The following is a 25,322-nucleotide window of genomic DNA, read 5'->3' on the forward strand; positions in this document are numbered from 1 at the left end:
GGCTCTGCTTGGTACTTTTTTTCATGTTTTCTTTCTTTCCCCTGAACTTCTTTTGTTGGAGAAATGATGGTTCATCCGCCTAGTAACCAAAAGTTGAGATGCAGGGTATGGGCAGGCTCTCAGGAGTGGAAAGCAAAAGCAGGCAGAGTCTGCAATGCAGGTTTGCCCCTTGCTAGAGGTGGGCCAACCCCTCTCTGGGGCAAAGCTTGCTGCTGGGGCTTCAGGGCAGAAGCAGGCAGGATTCTCTGCCTGCCAGGATGGAGCACCTGTTGAGGAGGCAGAAGCTGATGTATGCTCTGCTCAGAGGACTCCAGCCCCACGCATGACAGTTTTAGCTTTCCCAGAGGATTTTTTCTGCATCCCCCCATCCTGTGATGGCAAGAGAGGAGCCCGCTACCTGCAGATGACTTGGCTTGCTCCATCCCACACCCAGGCCAGGTGAGATGTGTGTTTGAATCGCCAAAAAAACACTTCAGACTGAAGGTTTGAGAAGGGGATGGGAAACCGAGGTAAGAGTGGGGACAGCATTCACCCAGGATCCCACAGCTGGGAGACGTCTCAGCTTCCCTTCTCGGCTGGCTGCTTCATTCAGAGCTCCTTAAATTACAGCAGAGAGGTGCTCGGGAGGAGGAGGAGGGATGTCCACGTCTCAGCTGACGCTGATACCGGGTCACCAGTCCCTCTGTGGCAGCTGTGCGGAGCCCTGGGAGGGTGTTAGTGCCACCAAGCAGGATCGTGCCTGGTGGCAGAAGGGCGATACCTTTCCCAGCTGCCCTAATTTCTTATTCCCAGCTGGATGATTTCCATGGGAAGATGAAAATTTAAACCGCAGCCGATAGTCCTAAGCTGTGCCTGTGTTTGAACTTTGCGGTTTGAGGAAATACTCTGTATCCTCAGGGCAGGCAAGCAAACTGCATTGGCACCACCACTGCTTTGCACGGGCTTTTACTTTCTTGTCTTTGATTTCCCTAAATCACCGCAAAGCTGCATAATTTTTGCACGTGCCAGAGCCCCAGGCTCTGACTGGGGGAGGGCCAGGAGTGGTTGGTAGGAGCAACCTCTCGGTACCTTATTAAGAGCCCCTTAAGGTCTGGTTGCTTTTCCAGAAGACCTTACCTTCTTGGCAGCTATTTTCCATGCAGGTATCATCACCGATCCCTCCTGCCTTGCCCCATGAATGTAAAAGTTAGGGATGCAAACAAAAGGACAGCAGAAGTGGATGGAAAGCATGCCAGGAGTGGTGGCAGCATCGCCTAGGTAAGGAGCAGAGCCTTCTCCTTCCTCCCCCGGGTTCCTCCTGGGCATTTGCTTGCAGAACTAAGTCGAAGACCTTTGTAGGCAGGTCTGGCTCGAAGACAAGGTGTCTCCAGAGTGTCCCTGGAGAAGATGCAGGTTTAGCTGTCAGCAGATGCTGCTTTTTTTGAACCCCTCACTGCAGGATTTCATGAGCCTGAGCCTGCAAAAGACCACTTGAACCTGTCCCTGCGTTGCTTTGCTCTTTCAGGCAGTGCCATCTTCTCAGGTGGGACCTCCTGCGAGGTGGGACCTGGGCCAGGCTTGTGCCCCAAGGGGTGTGGGATTCAGGATTCCGGCCTGTGCTACTCCCACTGCTGATCCTGCTGTACGGCAGCAAGTCGATTTAATGCCATGCCTGTCCGGGAGCCTCTGCTGCTCCCCCCGGAGCCACTGCTGCTCCCCAGGAGCTTGCACATGGGGCTGTTGTGCCCACCACAGTTTGCTCCCTTCACAGGGGTGGTTTTTCCTGGTGCTCCAGGGTTGTTAAGGCATTACACAGCAGCCCCCATGCCCTGCTTTCAGAGCCGTGGCTCCTCTGCCACCCCCAGCCCTGGCGCAGGGGTCAGCATCCGTCCCACAGTGGCGAGCGGGGGGTTTGCCCCCCCCCAGTAGAGGCGTGCATTTGGGGCAGCTGAAGCTGCCAATAGATTAAACTGAGATTTTTTTTTTTTTTGGGGTGCTGGATCATCTCCTGCCCTGGCACTCAGCACTCCCCAGCACCCCACTGGTGGCCATCTCCACGCTCATCCCGCTCACTGTGGCAGGCTGGGCCAGAGCGTTGGTGGCCCATCTGCTCCATGTGATGACAGCACATGTGTACGGGGCTTTGGCACGTTCAGGACGCAGCTTACCTCGCTTGCCCCATGGCACCACTGGCCAGGGGCTGCACCAGGGCTGGAGGTCGCGCGAGCAGCTGGGCAGGTGAAGGGACATGCGGGGGACTGCCCTGATCCCATCGCGCTATGGGGGGGTGGAAGTTTGTGAGAGGTGCTGTGCCAGTCATGGGCCGGGGGTCTGAGCCCACCCTGAGGAGGAAGAAACCGGGATGATGGGGGCTGTCTGGCCTGGGGTGGGAGCCCTGAGCTCCTCTCCTGGCCACCATGGAGGGTTTGCTGCCAATCCTGCTAGGGCAGGGACAGGTCTGCTGGATGGAGTCACAGGCAGCAAAGTGGGGAGAGCTGAGGCTGGGTAATGGCTTTGGTAGCCATGAGGCCGGGGAGGGTGTGGCAAGCACCATCGATTCATGTTTCTGACACTAAAATCAGAGGCTAATGCTGAGCCGTAAGCAATCATCACTCTGCTTCAGAGTGAACGGTATCTCAGAAATACAAGGATGCCTTTCAGTTGGCTTCCCAGGACCTGGTGGGTGGGGAACAGGGTGCAATTTGGGAGACCACTACTCTGTGCCTCAGTTTCCCTAGCTGTGAATCAAAGCTGCAGAGGTGCGGGGCTGGGGCCAGGCAGGATGTGTACTTGTTCTTTGCCAGGCTGGGGATGCCCATGGGGCTGGGGAAGGAGGAATCAGGCTGGGGACTCTAGCCAAAGGCAGAAGCTGGGGCTGGATGTCGAGCAGCAAAACCGTGCTGGTACCAGGGTTCCAGGGTGTGACCATGGCCGAGATTAGGGGCGATGGGAAAGGCTGGCAGCCACTTAGGGCTGGAGGTAAACGGATCAAGCAGCAATTGGCAGGCTCAGCAAGGGGAGGCTTAGCTCAGCCCCGCACAGATTTGCTGCCTCCTGCCCCAGATCCTTTGGGGCTGGGGCAGAGGGTGGGTGGAGCATCCTCAGCACATCACCCTTGCATCGCCCCGCGGGGTTTTAGCAGCCCCACTGCTGCTCCTCTGTGCATCCTTGCACCCACCTGTGCCTGGGCAAGACGACAGGCTTCCCTGCAGCGCTGCCGGGCTCCCGCCTGGCTGGTGAGTGCCTGGGCTAGCTTGGTGGCTCCAGGGATTTTGAGGATGCTCAAATCTGCTTGATTTTTGTGCTTTCTTTGCACTATCCCGCATGAAAACTGGTCTGGCTGCTGGGAGCCGGGGCATTCAGGACAGCTGAGTGCTGGTAATCCCATTTGCAGGCAGTACTGGGCTAATCCTCGCAGAGCCCTGAGCGGATTGGGGTGGGTTTGGGGAATCAGTGGCAAGCTGCAGTGCCCAAGGGAGCCCGTGCATCCTGGGGGTGGCTTCCCGGGGAGGTGGCAGTGAGTGTGCGAGGGTAAGTGGCGGCAATGGAGGTGAGGGACGCAGCTGGGGTTTCTGCGGGGCCACCTCCACACATCGTGGGAGGGTTTGGTGCTCCAAAACGGAGCTGGAGGGTGGCGGGGATGCAGGTCCATGGCGGGGAGGGATGGAGCAGGTCTGTGGGGAGTGATGCTGCAAGGGCAATGGAGCTGGGCAATGTGGAGGGGTTTGATCTGGTGCTGGAGGAGAGGGAAGGGTCGCAGTGCTCCCTGCTCCGAAGGGGGATGGCAGGTCTGCACCCTGCTTCTTGCTGTTGGAGACTCAGGGCCCTTTGCCTGCTGGCATGAGCCCGGCGGAGCTGGCACGGTGGGCGGTGGCACTGGCCGGTGCCTGCAACACAGGAGAACTGCATGTGGCTGCCTGCTCTTCAGTACCATCTTCAACAACTAGTTTTTGGGGGACCCACAAATATTTCTGCCCCTCTCTTGTTCGGATGTACCTTCCCAGGCCAAGGACAGGCTTAAGCTCCAGGCTTTTACAGCTGCTCAAGCTTATGTTGAGGGAGGAGGAGACCTTGGCTGTTGCGGGAGGCTCACTCCAGCCCCAGGGGGCTTCCTCTGGGCTTCTTTGGGCTCAGTGGTGTACGCTGGCCCTGGGTTTCTTTGGGATCTGAAGCATGGGTGGAAATGCTGCTGTGCTGCATGGCGCTGCTGGGTTTTCCTTGCTGTTCCTGGGGCATTTGCAGCTCCTTAATCCCTTATACCCATTGGGAGGTAAAAGGAAATTTCTTAATTGGTTTCTGGTCATCAGGCCTCCTGGGAAGTGTTTTACAGCCACCCTGTCCCACTGTGGGGACATGGGGGTCTCCAGGGGAGCTGAGCCTGCCCATGGTGTGCTGGGGGCTGCAGGTGCCGCGTGGGGCGATGCTTTGGCGGCGTCCAAAGCCAGCTCCTGGGCTTGCACAGGGTGTGGGCAAGCGAAGAGCTGAGGATGCACATCACCCTGCCTGGGAACCTCGGCCGGTTAAGATTTAAGATGCCAGGCTTTGGACAGCCCCCGATGAACCACCTGAAGGGATTTGAAGGCATTCTGCATGCCCAAAAGCTGAGTGAATTTAATGCAAAGAGCCCGGTGCTGAGCAGCTTCCAGCCCTGTGGGACTGGGGCCATATGTTAACCCAGGACAAAACTCCGGTGCAGTCTCCTGGCTGGGCAGGATGGAGCTCAGGGATCAGCTTTCTCTTGCCCTTCCCTGCAAGCAGCAGCATGGGGGCCACCTGAGACGCTCCTGAGCTTCTTGTTGAGCAGAGTGGTGTGCCTTTGGAGGGGCATTTTGGGCAGAGCAGGGCTTTTTAGCGGGGCAGCAGCAGAAGACATCCCCACTTTGCGCTGGGCGAGAGCCCTCCGAGCTTGTCCTGTACCCAAGCACGGGAACATGCAGCACTGCTCAGCTCACTGCTGCTCCCGGCCCAGAGTCGCACCAAGAAGGGATGGGGGGGACCCAAAAAGACTGAACAAATGGAGCTTGAACAGCTGAATCCCTGCTCTGCAACATCTTATTTTTACCTACTTCATCAACATCTCGGCAGCCACAGCCAGTCAGCGCTGGCTGCCTTTGCTGCTCACCCTGGGCAGGTGTCTGCCCCAGCGGCCGCTCTGGCCCTGGGCTGTGGCTGAAAGGTGACAGAGCAGAGTTGTTTCCTAGGGGTGGAATGACTTGATACCTGTGTTGGGATGTGAACTTGCTCATAACCAAATTCTGCTTAAATTACTGTTGTTTTTCAGCCCTTGAATGAAAGACCCTGAGCAGAGCATCGCAGTTTTTGTGATCTGTCTGCTACGACTTCACGAGTGCTTCTCCTTGTGTGACACCAGCCGTGGAGGGTTGTGCAAAAAAACCTCACCTAAATGAGCAGTTACATTTAGGAAAAGCAAGTTTAACTGAGCCTGCGAGCTTAAAATAGAGGGCGTAGTTTGCTCACGATAACGGTGAAGGGCCAGGGGTTGAGCCGGGTTGGGTCTGGCTGTGCTGCAGTGCTGTGTTTCCCAAGCAGGACACGGAAACGGGAGGACACCAAGGACCTTTTTGGGCTGCCCTGTGGACACCGTGAGTGGCTGGTGCACGCCGGGGAGTGTGCGCTACTGCCGCCGGCCTCTCGCCGGTCACAGATCCCTCCTCGCTGCTCGAAGGCGGTGGGATGCTGAGCTGGATCGAGCGGGTGGTTCCCCAGCCCCCAGCGCCCCATCCGAGGGAGGAGACGCCCCCAGCCCCAGTGCAGGAACCGGAGCCTCCTAAGGTGAGCGGGAAGCCAGTTTGGGGGGTATTGCGGATCCAGTGAACGTGGCAGAGAGATGCCCAGTGCCTCTACGTCCAGCCCCAGCTCTGCGCTGCCCAGGGATGCTCTGCAGCGTCCCGGGGAGGGATGGGGGCCAGGCTGCATCCCCGCCCCGCGCTGCTGGGATGCAGCAGGAAGGATGGGGAGTCCCTGGAGTTTGTAGCCACCTTTGAATGGGGAACAGAGTCCTCTGTGCCTCACTCGGACACCTTCTGCCTTTTACCTTGAAGGCACCAAAGGGAAAAGCCGATGGCCCTGGGGATGCTGCTGACCGCACACACGCTGAAGGTAAAAGCCCCCACGGCGGGGGAACACACTGGCTCAGGCAGCGGGTCCGCGTTCTGTTACCGGCCGGTCCCCTCCTGCCCAGCACACCAGGGGCTGCTGGAGCAGTGATGGGAGCTTGATTTTTTTTTTTTTTTTCTCCTGCTGCCATTGAAGAAATGGAAAAGAAGGTGGAATGTGCAGTTCCCAAGGACCAAGGCTCTGTGTTTGAGAGGTATTGCTCTTGCCCCCTCCGGCATGCAACTTGGTTTGATTGGGATTTTGCTTTTAGTCAGGGGCTGGATGCCTCGGACGGGGGTCCCAGCCTGACTCATCCCCTTCCCTGGCAGCGTAGGGAGCAGTGTTCTCTCCTGGATCTCCCAGGGGCTGGACAAGGTGGTTCCCCCGCCAGCCCCAGTGACAATACAGTCGACCGGGAAGAGCCTTGAGACAAGCATTGACGTTCCTGATCAGGTAGGTGACAGATCCAGACAATGGTCTGGCATATTCGAGCTTCTAGCTCTTTTTACCTTTTCTTCTTTTTTTTTTTCCTTCCTACCACTCTCCCAGTGCTAACTGGGAATACTAAACCCTGCCCCGCATGGGCTTCTGCCTTCATCCATCCCTGGGGAAAGGGCAGGTTTTCCTCCATGCCCAGCAGGATGAGCCCCACCTCAGCTGCTGGGAGGGTGACAGTCTGTTTGGCTTTTCAGACGGAGGTCCAGATCCTCAGGGACAAGGAAGAGGCGGCTGTGGGTAAGGAGAGCCGGGAGCCTGCAACTTGCAGCATCCTGGGGGCCTTTCTGGGACTCCCACATCCCACCTCCCTGGTTGGTGATGCTGGCACTGTTGTCCCCTTGAGCCAGCCGATGGGGGCACCAGGAGGTCCCAGCAGTGTGGGTCCTGGCTCTCCCCCATCCCCACGGCACCGCTCTCCTTACAGAGATAACCCCCATCAATCTGGAGGAGGACAAACCGGATGGCTGCAAGCCCAACGCTGCCTCAGATGCTGGCACGGAGGAGTGGTGGGTCCCTGGGGAGGCTGGCAGTGGGATGCAGGAGGGTAGGAGGGGCACAGGACAAGCTGCCCAACTGTGGTGTGCTCTCCCTGCAGGGCAGGATCACGGGTGCTCAACTGGCTGGTGCAGGGCTTTGAGAGGATGGTGCCGCAGCCGGAGGTGGTGAAAAAGCCAGAGGTGAGCACTGCCCGGCTGGAGGAGACTGGGGAGCTGCTGGGGAGAGATGGCAGCAGGGCAGGGTCCCTGTCCTTGTCCTCCTGCATGTCCCGGCTGGGACCCTGGGGAGGAAAACCCCAGGGGAAATTCAATAGAGTGAAAGAGAGACCTTGGGGTGCTGTTCTGGTGCTCCCCAACCTGGACATATGCTGGGGGGATCCTTCATTCAGGACCTGCTGATGCCAGCAGAGCCAGGGTCTGGATTCAGTGGTCCTTGTCAAGGAAATGGGGCTGAAACCACATCAGAGGGTGTGTGGGGCTGTGTGTGTGGGTGCCCTTGGGGTGGGGGACGTGCCCACCCAGGGGGGAATGGGGCCACAGGTAGCGCTTTGCCACGTCCATCCATCCCTCTATCCTTCTGCAGCCGGAGCCAAAGGAGCAGAAGTGCGAAGCTGTGGAGGGAGGTGAGTCCCCCTTCCCCGGGTGGCCCTTTCAGAGGAGACACTGCCTTCAAGAACCTGGGTGCAGGCAGGCCCCAACGCTGGGGCTGCCCTCCATCCTTGTGCCCTGGGATACTGACTGTGCCGAGAGGGGTGGGCACCCCGGGTCCTGCCATCATGACACTGCCCCTACACCACATCTGTCCCCAAACTACCCGGGTCCTCATCCCAGGCTGGGTCCCTGGGGCAGAGGCTGCCAGAGAGGTCCCCCAAGCCTGTCCTTCTGTGGGAGGTGACCCTTCCTTGCTTGCTTCTCTTTCCCAACAATTTATAAGATGATGGCTGCATTGCCTATCCCCTTTCTCCTTCTGAATAAACCTGAGCAGGCACAAAAGAGACTAAAACCCAGGAAAAGTCAAAAAGCAGTGTTTCAGCCACCCAGAGCGTCCCAGTAGCCGTGGAGCCAGCAGTGGTCAACCCACAGCCGGAGCCAGTGGCCACCGTCGTCCCGCGGTCCCCAGCTGGGGATGGCAGCAGGTAACCACAGCAGCAACTTCTGCGTGGGTATCGTGGCCAGAGGGATGGCTGCCGTGGGAGCAAAGGCTCTGCCCACCGCGTCTAACAGTGGTTTCTGGTCACCAGGATGTTTGCCTGGTTTGTCCAGGGGCTGGAGAAGATGATGCCGCAGCCGGTGACCAGGGAGAAGCAGGACACACAGGTATGCTGTCTGCTGGATAGGCAAAGGGCACGTGAACACCATGTCCCCCGCGGGGATGGGGGTCCCCTGCCATGCAGGTGCCACCAGGTCAGTGCCGGGACCTGCTGTGGCGGTGTGGTTTAACCCCAGCTGGCAATTAAGCACCACACAGCCACTCGCTCACTCTCCCCCCCGCAACAGTGGGGTGGGGGAGAGAATCGGGGGGAAAAAAAAAAAAAAGTAAAACTTGTGGGTTGAGACAGTTTAATAGGACAGAAAAGGAAATAATGATAATAGTAGAAAGTACAAAACAGGTGATGCACAATACAATTGCTCACCACCCGCTGACCAATGCCCAGCCAATCCCCAAGCTGTGGTGCCCCCCCAGCCAACTCCCCCAGTTTATATACTGGGCATGACATCACATGCTATGGAATACCCCTTTGGCTCGTTGGGGTCAGCTGTCCTGGCTGTGTCCCCTCCCAGCTTCTTGTGCTCTCCCAGCCTCTGCTGGCAGGGCAGCATGAGAAGCTGGAAAGTCCTTAGTATAAACACTGCTTAGCAACAACTAAAACATGAGTGTCTTAATGTTATTCTCATCCTAAATCCAAAACACAGACCTATACCAGCTATTAGGAAGAAAATTAACTTTATTCCAGCTGAAACCAGGACATGTGGTTTGGGCTGTCACCCAGCTCCTTCAGAAAAATGACAGCATGACCTTAGCTGATGGAAACCAGGATTTGGCTTCTAAGCAGCAAGAGAGCCCATACCATGTGCTTTCTTTACTGTTTCCTCACCTTTCTGTGTGGCACTGGGTGGTGTCCAGGCCCTGGCATCTCACCCAGGTGTAGTCCAGCTCTAAGGAGAAGCAGCAGCAGCTTTACACGCTCTCCTCTCCTTCCCTTGCACCCAGGCGAGCCCACTGATGTCCTCCTGCCTGTTACTGTCATGCAGGGGGATGCCTGTGCCTATGGCCAAGCCATCCAACATGCCCCGAGAAATCACATGGGGTATGTAGGGCGAAAGGGCCACGTTTACTGAAAATGGGGCATTTAAGGTAAAAAATTAGGTTTACTGAAAATGGGTGACATCTCATGTTTCTGTTTTCCTCCTGGCAGGGAGCGGTTCCAGCAACCTCGAGTCCCGTGGAAGAAAGTAAGTGGTTGCTCCATCTCACCATGCTGGTTAGCTTGCCGAGGTCAGAAGGGTTACTGGGAAGAGAGGCTGCTGGTGGCTTTTATCCCCCAGTCTGCTGTGGGTGCCTGCTGGGGAGCCCCTGAAATCCTCCGGGGAAGCCATGAGAGGCTCTTGCCACCTGAGAAGCAGGAGCAGATCTGGAGTTGTTGCGCAGGCTGGGTAAAACTCAGGCTGTGGGAGTCTCCGAGTGTGGCATCCCACATCCTCAGGTCCTGGGTTTTGAGGTTAGTGCTGATATCAAGGTCTGTCCTCGAGCTGTGCTGGAAGATGTTTGTCAAGCTGGTGGGATTTGATCAAAGGATTACAAGGGAATTCAAACCCGCCGCCTTCATCATCCCTTTTGGCATGTTTGCAGAGCCTGGTGTGAGATGTCTAGGGAGGTACCTTGGGAAAACAAAATCCTGGGATTAGATGTCTTAGAAGTGAGTCTGCATGGTGGTAGGAAAGCATTGCGGGGTTCACACCACTGCTTGCCTGCCCGTGGAGGGGAGCAAGCACCAGCTCTGTGAGCAGACGGGCTTGGCTCCCCCCGCCAGCCACGGTGCGGGGTGCTGAGCAAAGCGGGGAGCCTGCCCGGGAGCCACGGCTGGAGCAGGCAGAGGAGATGTCATGCAGCCCTGTGCAAGCGCCGTCCCCGGGGAGGAGTGGTTGGTTGGGCCATGGGAGCTGCCGATGGGAGCAGGGACCCGCTGCGGCACCCGGGGGCTGTGCATCCCCCCAGGAACATGCCAGGAGGTTGCTCCCACCAAGCCAGCGGCCACTTGGTGGGATCTCAGAGCAGGAAATCCTGTGGGAAGTAGTTTCTCTGTGTGTTTGTACAAATTGGAGACCTGAGCGCTGCCCTGGACCTTGGAAAGAGTCAAAGCCAGTGGGATGCTGCTGCATGTGTGGGGCAGTCGCGCCCTTTGCGCGTGGCTGGCTTGCTTACAGCTCGCTTTGGTGCCTTGAGGCATCTCAAGGTCACTTAATCTGCCCAAGGAAGGGAGCGATTAGGTCAAGCGAGAAACCTACCCCAGCACCAAAATGCCAGCACGCTCATTAATGTTTTCCTTCTCCTTTTGTTTCAGGGGGCAAAGGGGCTTAGCGCCTCTGAAACAAATGGAAAATGAAGACCATGGTGAGCCAGCCCTTCCCACAACCAAACGAGACCAACCCAGGAGAAAGCGCAGCTGGGGAGGAAAAGCAAAGGGGAATCTGCAAATGGTCTCTAGCTCCTTCCCAGCTGGGACTGGAGGCTGGCTGCATGTCCCCAGTCCCAGGGCTGACCTATCCCAGCTCCCTCTTGGCTCTGGGAACTGGAGCTATTGGTTTTGCAAGATGATGTCTATGAGACGGGAGCTATAATTTATAGGAAGGTAGAAAAGCATCACTCAGGACACCTCAGAGGCAGAAAGCCTCTTGCCGCAGCCCGCCAGCACTCCTGGCCCTCTCAAACCCCCCCTAGCATCTGAATATTCACCCCTGAGACCCCCAGCTGAAGCCCACAGGCTTCTTTCAGTCAACTTCTGCCTCCGAGGTGTAATGATATAAAGCTCTTTAAGCTCTCGTCAGCTTCTTATTGCTTTTCTTCCATTAACTGAGTGTTTTCTCCCAGCAAGTGGAAAGGGCTCTGGTTTGTAGCAGCAAATGCAGGTGGGTGAGGTTGATCTCTAGGTGAATAGGTAGGAGTTAATGGTTAAAAGCCTTTTCCCAGGCTCTCCTTATAGGAGAACTTATCACAAACTCTCCTTACCCCCAACCATGTCTGCTCTGTCCTGAAGCTCACAGCTCTTGAGATGCAGCACTAACCGTGGCGGCAGGAGTGTCCCGGCAGGGCAGGGATCTCGGGGGCTGTCTCCAGCCCAGAGGTGTGCGGGCAGGCATAGACAGGGCAGGCACGCGGGGCTGGAGGGGGTGAGAGCCCCTACACCCCAGGTTTTTAGTACAGACCTTAGAATTGCAGAATGGTTTGAGCTGGGAGGGACCTTCAAGGGTGATCTAGTTGAACCCCCTGAGATGGGCAGAGACACCTTCCACTAGCCCAGGTTGCCCAAAGCCCCATCCAACCTGGCTTGAACCCTTCCAGGGAGGGGGCAGCCACAGCTTCTCTGGGCAACCTGTGCCAGTGTCTCACCACTCTTACTGTACAACATTTCTTCTTTGTGTCCAAACTAAATCCACCTTCTTTCAGTTTGAAACCATTGCCCTTGTCCTGTGACTACAGGCCCTGGTAAAGTCTTTTTCCATCTTTTGTATAAGCCCCCTTGATATATCGGAAGGCCACGATAAGGTGTCCCACCATCTCATTGCATCTCTTTAGGACAATCTAGGCAGCTGTAATGATGTCATGAGCCAAGCAACCACCCTGAGCCCCATGCCCTGTGTTTATTATAAACCCTGACAGTACCAGGCTATAATTTTCATATAATGTATCAAAAGTTGTGGTGTGTTTTAAAAGCCATCTCCCTGATTGCTGTCCCATGTTTTATTTAAGAGAGATCTAGAGGGAGTGGGCTAAAGGCAGCATGGGCACCGTGGAGTGGGTAAATATTGCACAGAGCTGACTGTGGGTGGGTTTCCTGCCTTTCTGTAGTTGAATTTGCACGTTTCCTATTAGCTTTGCTGTGGACATGTAAGTTTTGTTGTCAGGCAGACCTCAAAATAAACTGGTTTTACAGTATGCGGATGCGCTTCCTTCTCCTGTTTCTCTGGTGTGTGCCTGTGCCTGATGTGGTAGGATGGGTACCCCTGGGCCATGGGTCAGACCCACGCTCGTTGCTTTGCAGCTGGTCCAACAACCTCCCCAGTAACCCGCGTGGGTTTTCCCCCAGTGATGCTGGGAAGTGGCGGGGTGTGCGGGATGTTTCCTACACCGTGCCCAGGGGAGCGTTTGGAGCAGACGTGGCGTGGTGCTTGGGGCGTTGCAACGTGGGCTCCGGATTGAGTCTTATTCTCCAAAATCAAGGCCCTCGGGCTGTGCTAGCACATGGTTTCTCTTGGGGTTCTCAAGGGGAAAGGCTTGGGGCTCTTCCTGTGGCTGCTGCTGCTTGCAAGGAGAGCAAAACGTGTCCTGGAGACATGCCAAATCATCTGCTGGTGGAGGTTGCTACATGTATAGGGAAGCCAACAGGCATCTGTATGCAAAGGGTTATAGTTTTCATAGGGCTTTAGTTGCGCTTGGCACAAAATGGTGAATTTTCTTCTTCCTTCTGGCAAAAGTGCCTAAAACATCTGTCCAGCACAGCTCGGGGGGACCAGGGCTGCACAGGTCTGTGCAGGTGAGACAGCAGCACCTCTGCATCAAGCAGCTAAAACGTGGGATGGGCCCTGGCCCTACCCTTGGCCTCTTGAAAATGTGCTGCTCCTGCTTCATCGCCCCCTTTCCCCATTCCTGTTTCAGTTCATATCGTCCCTGGGGAACCCGAGGAGACCAGCCTCGTCCTGGAAGAGATTGATGACAACTGGATTAATGAAGCCACGTGCGAAATGATGGCTTGGGGTCGTGAGGCTGAGCTGGTGGCAGATGCTCATCCCCTTCCCCCCATACAGGAGGAACCCCAGGAAGATGAAAACAGGTGGGAGAAGGGAGATGGTGTTGATGGGCAGCTCTGCACACTCTCCAGCCACCAGCGCAGTGGCCATGGGAGGGGATGAGCACGTCCCTGCGTATCCCTCCTTGCCAGCGCTGGTGGTGGAGCTGGCAGCAAGCAGCTGAGGTGCCTGTTTCCAAAGAGGGGGGCACCAGAAGGACCCGAAAGGTGTTTGAGCAAACGACGTTTCCTTCTGGGGTTGAGATTTGGTTTGGGGCAGGCTGTGGCAGAGCCGTGAATGCAATGCTTCACGTTGCCCTGCAGAGGACAGCTGCTTAGGCTTCCTGCAAGTAGATTTTGGTCCTAAGGCAAGAGGATTTGGACCTCGTTCCCATCAACTGTCACGACATTTGGAAATGGTAGTCTTCTCTATATAATTCACCCTACGTCTTCCAGAAGAAACCCCTGCTGAGGTCCTCCTGAGGGCTGGACAATGTGTTCAGAGCCGGGAATGGGCTGTGTTGCAGCAGGGGGATGCGGGGTGTCCATGCACACTCCCAAAGTGTTTGGGAGCCCCCCAGAACAGTCCCAGTGCACGTGCAGGGGAGGCCACAGCAGTCCTCACCTCCGACATGGGCGATGCTCGACTGCACTAAGCACAAGCAATGCCCAGAGCCACGTTCGCTCAGCGGAGCTCTCTTCTGCTCAGGCAGCAAACACTGGACATACTATAAAAATATTTTTCAGATTTTTGTCCCCTTAATAGATGAGCCTGAGAAGCTGTGGGCAGCAAGCAGGTCCTGTCCTGAAGGGTGGATTTCATTAACAGGGAGGTTTTGCTCAAAACAGCAACAAGTGGCCCCTAAGCACATCCTCTCCCCGTGCCACAGGGGAATCTGAAGGCTCAAGGACTCTGGTTTTGCGTTCCCAAACTTTTTCCCATTCTTCCTCCCACCCACTTGGGGCCACAGACACCAATGGGCTGTGAAACTGCGTGTGCCCAGGCGTGTCCACCCCACCAGGATGTTGGCTGGGGATGGAGGGAGGGCACCTCCAGTCAAAGGGCTTGCACAGACTGGCCGTGCTCCTCCTGTGAGGTTCAGACGTACTTTCTGGCTGTCACCTAATGATTTTCTCCTTCCCAGGCTCTGGGTGTGCTCCCTGAGTGCTGCTGAGGACGAGGAGGAGGAAGAGGAAAAGGAGGAGGAAGAGGGAAAAAAGGAGGAGGGGGAAGAAGACGAGGAGGAAAAGAAGAAGGAGGGGGAAGAAGAGGAGGAGGAAAAGAAGAAGAAGGAGGAGGAAGAGGAGGGGGAAGAAGAGGAGGAGGAAAAGAAGAAGGAGGAGGAGGGGGAAGAAGAGGAGGAGGAAAAGAAGAAGAAGGAGGAGGAGGAGGGGGAAGAAGAGGAGGAGGAAAAGAAGAAGGAGGAGGAGGAGGGGGAAGAAGAGGAGGAGGAAAAGAAGAAGGAGGAGGAGGAGGAGGAAGAGGAGGAGGAGGATGTTGAGGAGAGTGCAGGGTGAGTGACTCCCGTTGCCTTTATGGCTTTGTTGGAAACAAGCGGAATGCAGTTGTTGTTTCAGCTGCATTCACAAACCGGAGAGGCTGGAGCACCCGTGGGTGAGCAAAGCTCCTCTTGGCAGAGCAGAGCTCCCCAGGCTGGTGGGTGGGGGGATGCTGTCGTCGGGAGGGATGCTGTCGTCGGGAGGGATGCTGTCGGGAGGGATGCTGTCGTCGGGAGGGATGCTGTCGTCGGGAGGGATGCTGTCGGGAGGGATGCTGTCGGGAGGGATGCTTTAGCAAACCGGCTCACCCCAGGGCTCGCTGCTGACGTGGCACCTGGTGACAGGCAAGTGTCTCATGGTGACACAGGCTCCGTCTCCAGCGCGGCCGCACGTAGCAACCGCAGCCCCTGGCCATCCCCTCCCGCCGGGTCTGGTGGCTCGGGTGAGCAGGGGCCCCGGCTTGTGCATTCATCAGGAGTCCGCGGTATTTAAAACCATGTCCATGAATTCAGGGCAGTCAGGATTATTAGGAGTATTACAGAGCTGAATTTAAAGATGGGATTATGTGTTGTACCTGCAAATGCTGCTTAATACAAGTAGGTACAATTTTACATTTTTACTGTTGTAGAAAATAGCTGAGTTATTGTCAGCTGTCGTAGTGGTGACTGGTCTAGATGGTATTTAGGAAAATCTTTCCACTTAGTTTAGTGGTTTGCTCTGATTTCACGTGAGATAAACATTTAGGGATTTGTTACCTAGTGCTGCAATATTATTCTCTGTTAATTCCTCTGAAGTATCTAGATTTTCAGGAAGAAGCTGAAAACGCCTGATTATTCAGTGTTAAAACCTTATCTTTTTCTTTCATCAAAATCTGTTCCTGGAGCTCCACTATAGAAACTTAAGCTTCAGTTGTTGGGTGAATGAGATGCTGCTCCATCCTTCAATGTGTCTGTTTATGGGAACAGAGAGACACCAACGGGTTTTCTAGATTAGGATGAAAAGATTTGCAATTGCATTTGAAAGAAGCCTAATTAAATAGAAAAAAAAATAAGGGGAGGGGGGATTATTAAAGATAATTAAAACAAAAAAGACCTTGGAAAATAACAGTTTTTCAAGACATGGAGATAAAAGAGTAAAAGCAGCCGCTCTTTGTTACATACATCTGCTGATTTACGACCTGCCAAGGATGGTTTTCCAATTTTTATGCATTTAGATGGTTTGCAGAAAGATGGGGTTTCAATTTTTATGCATTTAGCTGTTCATTTTTTCTTGTTATCCCCAATCCCTGCTTTGCATCTCCCACCAGGAAAGAGCAAATCAGGAGATATGTGCACAGAACAGCATGATGTGGCTTTTTTTTATTCAGTTATAAAGTTATATTGAACCAATAAAATTGATCTTGTGAGCCCCCTTTGTCAGAATGGCAGAACTGGGGTCTGCGCTTGCTGCTGAAGGAAAAGGAGAATTATGTGTCCTGGTGGCGTCTTGCAGAGGCAAACGTGGGATTCAGATGGTGCTTGTGGGGCAGCCCTGCCTGGAAATTAGGGTCTCAGCTTTTGATTTGGCAAATTTTAATTATATGAGAAATTATTATGCATAGCAGGAGAAGCACACTGCCTATGCCTTTCTGCATACGCAAGGTTTGTTTACGCATGTGCAATGCTTTGCGTTATTTATGCACCTCTCATCTGGTCTCCCATGTAGTACTTTTTCCAAGTCCCTTCTAACCTAGGCAGCAATTTTTTTTTGGTGCCACTACAGTATCAAACTAAGATTTCTGTGGTATTGCTCTCCTGCAATGAGGCTTGCGGCGCAGCTGGAGGAGCAGTGCTCCCCAAAACTGGGAGAGCCAGGCATTGTCCTGCCTGGTCCCCGCTGACCTGATTCCCCTCCACTGACGTGATGCCCCCCCATCTGCAATGTCCCCAACCTCAGAAAGGGCAAAAATGAGCTGGGGCGCTTGTCTCTGCTTGTTCTCTACCATCCAGACCCCTGCTCCTGTCACCTTCTCTGACCACTGACGAGGGTGTGGATGAAGTCTACTTTGCGGAGGAGGCCCTCAGGTTTGAGCAGACGGAAGAACCTGAGATAAGTGATCTCGAAGGTGCTTTTTTACAGGTATGGCATCGCTCCCTGCTTGGGCTCAGGTCTGCAATGGGCTCTTGTTGCTCAGCGCATGCTGGGGGCTCAGAGCTTGTCCATGGGGCCACAGTGCCCTGGCGAGGAGCAGGGACCAGGATGGGCACTAGGGATGTTGCCCACTGGGATGACCCTATCTCTGAACCTGAGACAGCAGCGGTAGCTGCGCACCAAGGGGGGGATGATTTCACCCTAAAGCGTTGGCACTGACCAGCGAGCTGAGAGGCTGGTGAATGGTGGGGAGATACGGGGCACCCAAGTCTGCTCTTTTACTGATGGAGGAGGTCTTTTTCTCCTTAAAATGGCTTTTTCATTTTGAAGGTGGAAAACGAGACAACTGAAGCCGCTGAAACTGATGCTGAAGGTATAACACAGAGCAGCGTAATGTCAGATTAAGATAAACCAAAGCAGGCGATGCGATGCCCAGCGAGGGGAAAATGCAGCTACTCCCTGCCCACCACTCAGTGTCTTGGAGCGGGCAGCTGAGCTCTCTGCAGCGTGGGCCATCGGTGCTTTTCACTGGCTTAAAGCATCCCATGGGCACAGTGTGATGGCCATACTGTCATCAGCTAGAGCCAGCTCTGAAAGGCTGGTGCTTACACAGTGCTTAGTCTTACTGTTTAAGCAATCTCTGATGTGAAGTAAGAGTTTCTCCTTCAGCTGAAGAATGTAGGGGAGGATAAAAAGGATTTTCTCTACCACTTTGCTCAATTTGGGAAATAACCAGTGGCATAAAGCGCATTTTAATGTAACTTTTTAGGAGGTAATAGGTTGGTAATGAGAATTAGATGGTGAGTTCCCATCGCAGCCTCAGTGAGCAAAGGCAGGTCCTGACATAATTCCACCGACGTCTGGGGAGTTGCACAAGGGATGGCTTAACCCAAGCCCTGGTACAGGCTGGAGATTTCTCTGCTGATGCAGCCCTTGCAGAGCACCCTGATCTTGCAGCGATGCTAGAAAAGCACGTGGTAGGATGCTCACCGCCACTTCCCCGTGCTACCAACACCCCTGCGCGTTGGGCAGTGACGAAAACCCCGGCAGCCCTGCATTTCTCTGCGCTGACATAATTGTCCTGTCTCAAACCACTCTGTGTTTTATTGCAGCTTCAGAAGCCTTGTCCTTTGCTTGAAGCTCCTAGGCGCCTAGCAGCATGTCCAAGCGTGCCCAAGACGTCGAGCTCGACCGGCTGGTGTATGACAAGCCGCTCGATGGCAGGGACGCCTCCCCTCCTGGCCCTGGCGTGCTAGAGCAGCTCCCTAATGTCCCCAGCTACCGAGCCACCGCTGCCTCCCGCATCCCCGTCCTTGTCACCAGCAAGCCAAAGGCTGGAGTTGTCAACCCCAATTTTTGTAATGAGGAGCAGTCCCCCCTAGGTATTAGAGATGTTGGCTTTGACAATGGGCTTGCGTAGCGTGAGGGGGGCAAGGGGTTATTCCTGGGGTAGCTGCTTTGTGTTGCTTTTTGGAAAAAAAAATAACGGTAAAAGCACGATTCATGTTGCAGCACAGAGGCTGGGGAGAAAAATTCATATATTTTCTGCTTCTGCCTCATCCCTATGTGCCTTTCTAGCTAAGTGCTGAGAGCGTTTGCAAATATCTGTAAATGCTATGCTCTATGTTTTGATCTGCTTGGCTGAAAACTCTCCCGAAGGATCTGCAGGCAGAGGGTTAAATATCCACTGCACAGGCAGTTTTCTCCTTAACACTTGTGCAACCCACTCATGCTAGGAGGATGGTAAGATGAAGGTTTGCTGGTCACAGTTTTCTGCCTTTTAACCCAGAAGTACAAATTATGTTTCTGTAGCTTTGCTTTGCTTTGTTTTTAACCAGTGAGCCACATTCTGCTGCTTTTCCCTCCGTGCAGTGGGATTTTAACTTTGCAACCCAAACGGGCCTTTTCTGAGTGATTCGATCGAGCCACGCTCTGATCTGCTGATCCCACATGAGCATGGGACAGGAGGGGATGCGTGGGGTCTTTCAGGACCTGTGAAAACCCGCCTTAGAAGACATCCTGCAGGAACTCATTGCGTTTTATTATATCGCTAAGAAAAGGGATGACACTTCACAGCCCAGCCAGCTGTGGTGTCTAGCCAAGATAACGCAGTGCCATTTCTGCCTTGGGGCACCGGCATCTCTCTTTAACCACTATAAACATCCAACCTTCCTGCTTCTAACCTTGCTTGTGGCAGGAAGCAGTTATTACCTCTGCAAAAGGGAGAGGCTGTAAGTGCTTGTTTAAATAGTGCCTTATTCTGCATGAAAAGCAAATGCTCATGTAATTCAGAGCTTGCATGAGGCATATGTTTATGTTCAGAAGACCCAGATTCTCTAGAGCCTGGGAGGCAGGTTTGCAGCTGGAAATCCTGGGTTCCTGCATGACACCCACAGCTGGTAATCCTCATCTCCATCATTTTCCGAACCACAGGCACCCAAAGCTTGCGTGGAGTAGTTGCAATCACTGCAAGCTGGGAAAGCAGAAGGGAAGCAGGTGGCATTTCTTATAGTGTTAAAAACTGGGCAAAAAAGAGAAAGAAATGCTCCAAACTGTTAGGAGAACGGAGTGCCAGGCAAGAAGGGGATGGAGGGAAAAGGAGAGTCCTTCCAGCACACTGTGGGGTTCAAAGGCAGCTCCACAGAGGCAATGGGGCTTGGGGACTCATCCAGCATGCAGCCCTGCACCCCTCTCACCCACAATTATTGTCCTTTTCCACGGGCCAGGCAATTACCCCACTGTGGACATCAAGGATGTGGACAGCGAAGGCGATGCTGTGGAGAACGATGGTACCCACTTACCAGTGCCCCCCGCCAACACTCCCAACATGCTGGCGGTGCCCGGCACGGTACCGGCATCTCCCAGGTATGGCTCTGCCCGGGCATGGTCCCCGGCTCCTGGGGGTGTCACCCCCCGACGGCGCTGGTACATGAAAATTTATACAAATGTACGGAGCAACCCGTTTCTAGCAGGTTTGGACAGTGAGCCAGAGTGATGAGCCCTCTACAGCTACCTGAAAGGAGGTTGCAGAGAGCTGGGGATGAGCCTCTTTAACCAAGTAACAAGAGATAGGACAAGAGGGAATGGCCTCAAGTTGTGCCAGGGAAGGTTTAGACTAGATATTAGGAAGTATTTCTTTACAGAATGGGTAGTCAGGCATTGGAATGGGCTGCCCAGGGCAGGGGGGGAATCCCCATCCCTGGAGGTGTTCAAGAGTTGGGTTGACCCAGCGCTGAGGGATCTGGTGTAGCTGGGAACTGTCAGTGTTAGGTCAATGGTTGGACTGGAGGATCTTCAAGGTCTTTTCCAACCTAGACAATTCTGTGATTCTGTGATGTGTGTGCGGTGGGTGTCACCCCCGTGCAAGGCAGGGCAGATGGCACAAGCATTGCCTCTTGTTTGCATTTTTTAATCAAATGGTTAAATTTGGTTTAAAGATTTGGGGGATGAGGGCAGCCCTGTCTGTGTGTTCTCCTGGAGATCAGCTCGACCCCCAGGCCGTGGTCAGATCCCATTTCTCTGTTGACACACGCATCTGTGCTCCCAAATTCAGAGCACGGGGTGTCTGTGTGCTGGGTACGGGCCTTCATCATAAAACCAACAGTTTTCTTCTTGCAGTTTTGCTGGAAGGGTTTGCAGCATCTCTCCCCTGGCTTTGCGCCTTTGGATCAAGGGTGCTCGTAGAGGGGGAGGATTAAAACTGAGCTTGAAAATTAAGGCTGGAGGAAGCTGGTGGTTTTTGGAAGTTGGGTTTTTTTTGAGGCTCATTCTTGCAAAAGGTTAAAAATAAAAACCAAGGTGGTTTTTTCTGTGCTGAAAACCAGGTATTATATTCATCCTCACGTAATAGTTTGGAACTTTTAGTAAAAATGTTCTTAGAGGACTTGAAAATAAGATGGCAAATATGCCCATAATCCAGTCTGTGGAACAGATTTTTAAACTTGGAAAGCAGAGCTCAAAGAGTCATATGAAATACCTGCAGTGCAAATACTGACAGCGTTAAGAAGCCAGTTATTTAAAGCCTGCTGAATCTCACTGCCTTTCTTCTATTAGCCCAGCAATGAACATTGTCCTGTGACAACAAGCTCGTCGCTGGAGAGCGGTTGAGGCTCACATCCTCGGCCACAGAGCGCTCGGGATCAGTCTGGGGAAACACCTTTGGCAGTCGCTGCTCGGGATGCATTTTTCTCCCTCAAGTTAATGAACAGGACAGGCTATTTTTCTGAGACAGACAAGTCCATGTTTTCTAGTCGCATCAGCAGGCACGCAGCTCTCGCTCTGAGTCAGAGTCAAGGTGATAGGCTTTCTATTTTTTTTTGGACAACCATTCTGATTAACGCCCATGTCGTGCATCCCAGCATATCTTGGGCATCTTTGGAGCCCAGGGTCCAGCAACCCAAAGGCACAACCTTAGTTTATTTAGAGCCACCTATCTATGTCCAATTCTGTCCCCAACATCATTTTTTATCAAATCTTTTATCAAGACCTTATTGCAGGCTTTCAATAGGCTTATAAGAAAGACAGAGAAAGACGTCTTCCAGGGCACATAGTGACAGGACAAGGTGCAATGGTTTTAAACTGAAAGAGCTTAGGTTTAGATTAGATGTAAGGAAGAAATTCTTTACTGCGAGGGTGGTGAGACACTGCCCAGAGAGGTTGTGGCTGCCTCCTCCCTGGAAGTGTTCTAGGCCAGCTTGGATGGGGCTTTGAGCAACCTGGTCTAGTGGAAGATGTCCCTGCCCATGGCAGGACGTTGGACTAGATGGTCTTCAAAGGTCCCTTCCAACCCAAACCATTCTGTGATCCTATGGTTCCCCAGTAGAGCTATTTTTTTGAGCACCTCAGTTTTCTCATGCTATTTTCCACCAGTCTCTTAAAGCAGTTGTGTATTTGCGGTTCCATGTATGAGCATATGAACCTTTCTGCCATGTCTCTAGGTAGTGTCTCCAGACAACACTGGAGGTCCCTTGTAGAGCTAGAGACTGTTAAAAGCAAGCAACTCCTGTGTCGCTACATAAAGAAATAAAATTTCATCATTGTGAACCAGAAGGAAAATCTTGGCTCCAGCTGGTGTTTTCAGAGGAAGAGGACATCAACTCTACATTGAGCAATCATCCATTTATCTTATGTCACTTCTGTTGGCCACAGTCTTGAGGTTTTTTCCCATGTGAGACTGTGAAAGATTAAGGTTAACGAGAGACAAACGAGCCACACGTTGTCTCATTGGAAATAACCTCTTGCAGGTGATAAATACCAGGATACACAGGACAATGCCATGCGGGCAGGGCCCCGGTGAGGGACCCTGTGACACCCTCTGGGCAGGCACAGGACAGCCTGGTCCTTATGGCTGCAGCTTTCCAAGGGCATTGAATGTGGAGCAATGTTTAGGCTGCCACGGGGTCTTCCATCCCAGCTGGCTGTTGGGTGTCTGGTTGCGTGGGGACTGGTGCCACAGAGCTACCTGAACACAGCTGGAGGCTTTGCTTCTGGGCAGCAGCAGAGCAGCCACCCATGGTCCACACCAATGGCCAAGCCCAGGCAGTGACTGCCGGCCTCGTGCTGCTCATGCTATAGCTTTATTTAGACAATTGCACTCTCTACCTGGTCTCTTGAGGTCGTAATTTACATTTTTATTGTTTGTATTCAAATTCTTTCATACTTGGCTTTCTGCATATTTGTGCAAGGGAGATCGTGCAGCTCTTTGTACCTGTGCTGTGCATCTCCACTTCTCAATTTATTTACTATTAATGAATAATTTAATTACTCATTTACTCTTTCACCTTTAGCTTTTACTTGGTCTACGTGTGCTCCTCCTCCTCGTCCTCACTAACTATGCATCTCTTGGGTCACTTCGTATTGTAGGAGATGCAGTTTGAAGTATTTATGCATCAGTGGGAAAAAAAATCTGTTTTTTAGTTCCTTTCTGACCAGCAGTCTGGAGGTTCTGTCCCAAAAAATGTCCCCTGCAGCTGGACTGTATGTATGGACTGAATGTTTTCCAGGGGTTTGTCATACAGGTTCCTTTTTTCCCACAGATGGCTGAGAAACTCCTAGACCTGCCAGGGTTTTGGACTTAGGGTTGCACATACATGAGCTTCTCCATGGGACTTAATGTTAGATCCCAGGTTCCCTCTGAGCCCTTCACCCACCAGTTTCCAAAATCTGCTGAAGTTTGTGTTGCTTTTTGGGTAGCTCCTCCTCCTTCTCATGTCCACATCAGCTGGGAACACAGGTGAACTACGGGCACCACAGAATATCAAGGGATGTTTCCTGCACATCTGGATTTACAGCCTTCCTGAGGATGTTTATCTCCTTTTATCTCATTCTGAGGGCACCCATTAATCCAAACAAGAGGCATTTTTTCCTAGATGGATGCTGACACACAAAGCCTTGCCTGTACTCGGAGGGTGACCACGTGAGCTCTGTGGCCCGTGGGAAGCCATGCCACAGGCAAAGAGGGGGGGATGGTAATACCATCTCTGCAGGGTCCCCCTTACAGAGCAAAAGGCCATTGGGCTGTCGATGTAGGCATCTTGGGCTTGCTCATGGTTGAGGGTGGGCAATGGGGCAGCGTGGTGCCCCGAGGGGACAGAGGCAGGGGAAGGGCAGCTGGAGACTGGTGAGAGGTGATGGATGTTGTCCTAACAACATTATAGGCCTTGGCAGGACTATTTCTCTAGACTGATGTGGTTTGGGGAACCTCTCCATCCACATCTGAGGATACTTTAACAGGGGGTTGGTGGTTTTCCTCCGTTCTGCGCGCTTTGGGAATGCAGGTTTCATTGCCCTTGTTCATCTGCTCCCGATCCTAGCAGGGCACACCTGAGAGCCAGTGGGGCTGGAGATGGGTGGGTTCATAACATTTGGCTTTCTTCAGGAGGCTTGTGATGGCAGGATGATCTTCCTTGGCATCCTGCTTGCTCCTGCTCCACACACGGCACCAAGCCATTTGCACCCGGGTCAGTGAGATCCTGGTTAATTTAGAGCAACAGCTGTGGTGGCAGAAGACAATTTCTTCGTCACAGTAAAACTTTGGACTTGACTGCAGGATTGCAAACCAGTCCAGATATTTGCTGTGATTTACATCTTCATATTCAGCTCTCCTTCTGCCACTTTGCTTGCCCACATGTAAGGAAGTTGCCTCAGAAACCAGTCTGTGCCGAAGGGAGCTACCAGCTGCGTTAGGACACATCTTCTGGGAAGACGTGAGCTGCCACTGGCTCAGCATCACCAGGGCTCCTCCTGAACCTGGAGCTGCTCTCGGCTGTTGCACTTTGCACTTGGCCTTGCAGATAGCAGCAGCCATTAGAGGGTTGATGTTATGTACCTGCTGCTCTGGAATTCCCTCTTTGTCTTGGGGATTTACAGTGCTACGGAGCCAGCTCAGAGGCAGGCAGTGTCCCCAGTGCCTTCGCTTTTTTCCAGATTTCACTTTCTTGCTCCACCTTACCGGCATTGCATTTTCTTTGCCCGTCTCTCAAAGTGCAGTGGTGTGACGGTGCGGCACTGGGGATGAGCACAGAGGGGTGCCCACCCTCTGTGCGTCTTGCCAGGTGCCCAAAATGGGTTGTAAAATGGGCCAGGTGGCTGCATGCCCATGCAGCCCTGGGCTCAGTGGTGCCCAGGAAGAAACAAGGCTTTATCGGCAAAGGAGCAGGGTGGTTTGCTCCCATTTACTTCAGGTGACGCCAAAACTCAGGGGAAAACTGACCCTGGTTGGAGAAGGGGAAGTGGAAACAGATGAGAGCTGGGAGGAGGAGGAGGGAGAGGAGCTGGCTGAGATGGGGGACAGGCTGAGTCTCGGTCGCTGTGTTTGTGTCTGCAGGAGGAAGCTGCTGGCCCCCAAGGAGGGTCTGGACAAGGGACCAGTGAGCCAGTTGCCCGCCCAAGCGCTGCAGGGCTGGGACAAGGAGCAGAGGGAAAGGTGTGTGGTGGGACCAAGGGGCTGCGGACCAGCCCAGCTCCCAGGCATTCGGACCCCGGGGCTCAGGTGGAAATAGCAAAGATCCGAGAAGTGCTGGGATACCAAAGGGAGAGGGAGCTGTACCTGCAGCGGGTCTAGAGCTGTGTAACAAGTAATGCTCCCCCTCTCCAAAAATAATGATCATGATGCTTCCCGGAGCAGAAACTGGTCTCTTGTTTTTCCCTGTATCCAGGTAGAAATATTCTCCTTAAGACTAGGTTTAACCATGGAGAAGATGCACCTTTGATCTACATATGCTATAGCACTATGGGGACACCTTGTTTTTACTGTTTGTGGAGAAATTACCTTTTTCTTCCGTGTAGGAAGAGAGCACAAGCTGTGCATCATGCACCCCGGGTCCTGGGTTCACTGCAGCCCGAGGGAGCTGCCTTCCCTGGGAAACAAAGTCTTGGGGAGGGTCTGCACCTCCACGTGGGGCAGGGTTTTGCCTTCCTTCCGGGCAGAAATTGTTGTGCCAGTGATCACAACAAACCAGCCGGGAGCTACAGCAAACGAGCTTGTTTCTGTCCTCCCTCCTAGTGATGCTTCTCAGTCATGCTAGGTAAAGCATGCTTGTCTGAATCTGGCCTAGTTTTAATAAAGAGGTTAGAAAGAGATAATGTAGTTTATAAA

At 53.4% G+C, this 25,322-nt stretch overlaps 1 protein-coding gene across 10 annotated transcripts in view; it reads left to right on the forward strand.

The window, feature by feature from the left end:
- The window catches only part of CNGB1 (cyclic nucleotide gated channel subunit beta 1), a 37,914-nt gene that overhangs the window by 349 nt on the left and 12,243 nt on the right, over positions 1-25,322 (forward strand). Inside the window, exons 1-20 of one of the 10 annotated variants that reach the window (XM_074881962.1) lie at positions 27-438; positions 1,128-1,257; positions 1,339-1,522; positions 5,530-5,772; positions 6,042-6,099; positions 6,253-6,310; positions 6,426-6,549; positions 6,789-6,831; positions 7,019-7,100; positions 7,190-7,271; positions 7,675-7,714; positions 8,077-8,227; positions 8,333-8,408; positions 9,509-9,545; positions 12,967-13,141; positions 14,242-14,610; positions 16,585-16,714; positions 17,057-17,099; positions 19,453-19,591; positions 24,552-24,650. In XM_074881962.1, the coding sequence (XP_074738063.1) occupies positions 5,674-5,772; positions 6,042-6,099; positions 6,253-6,310; positions 6,426-6,549; positions 6,789-6,831; positions 7,019-7,100; positions 7,190-7,271; positions 7,675-7,714; positions 8,077-8,227; positions 8,333-8,408; positions 9,509-9,545; positions 12,967-13,141; positions 14,242-14,610; positions 16,585-16,714; positions 17,057-17,099; positions 19,453-19,591; positions 24,552-24,650 (1,805 nt within the window). In that variant the 5' untranslated portion in view covers positions 27-438; positions 1,128-1,257; positions 1,339-1,522; positions 5,530-5,673. The other 9 variants (XM_074881964.1, XM_074881965.1, XM_074881963.1 and 6 more) reach the window with 9 other exon arrangements.

The sequence above is a fragment of the Strix uralensis genome, chromosome 12 (genome assembly GCF_047716275.1).
Source record: "Strix uralensis isolate ZFMK-TIS-50842 chromosome 12, bStrUra1, whole genome shotgun sequence".
Taxonomy (NCBI): domain Eukaryota; kingdom Metazoa; phylum Chordata; class Aves; order Strigiformes; family Strigidae; genus Strix; species Strix uralensis.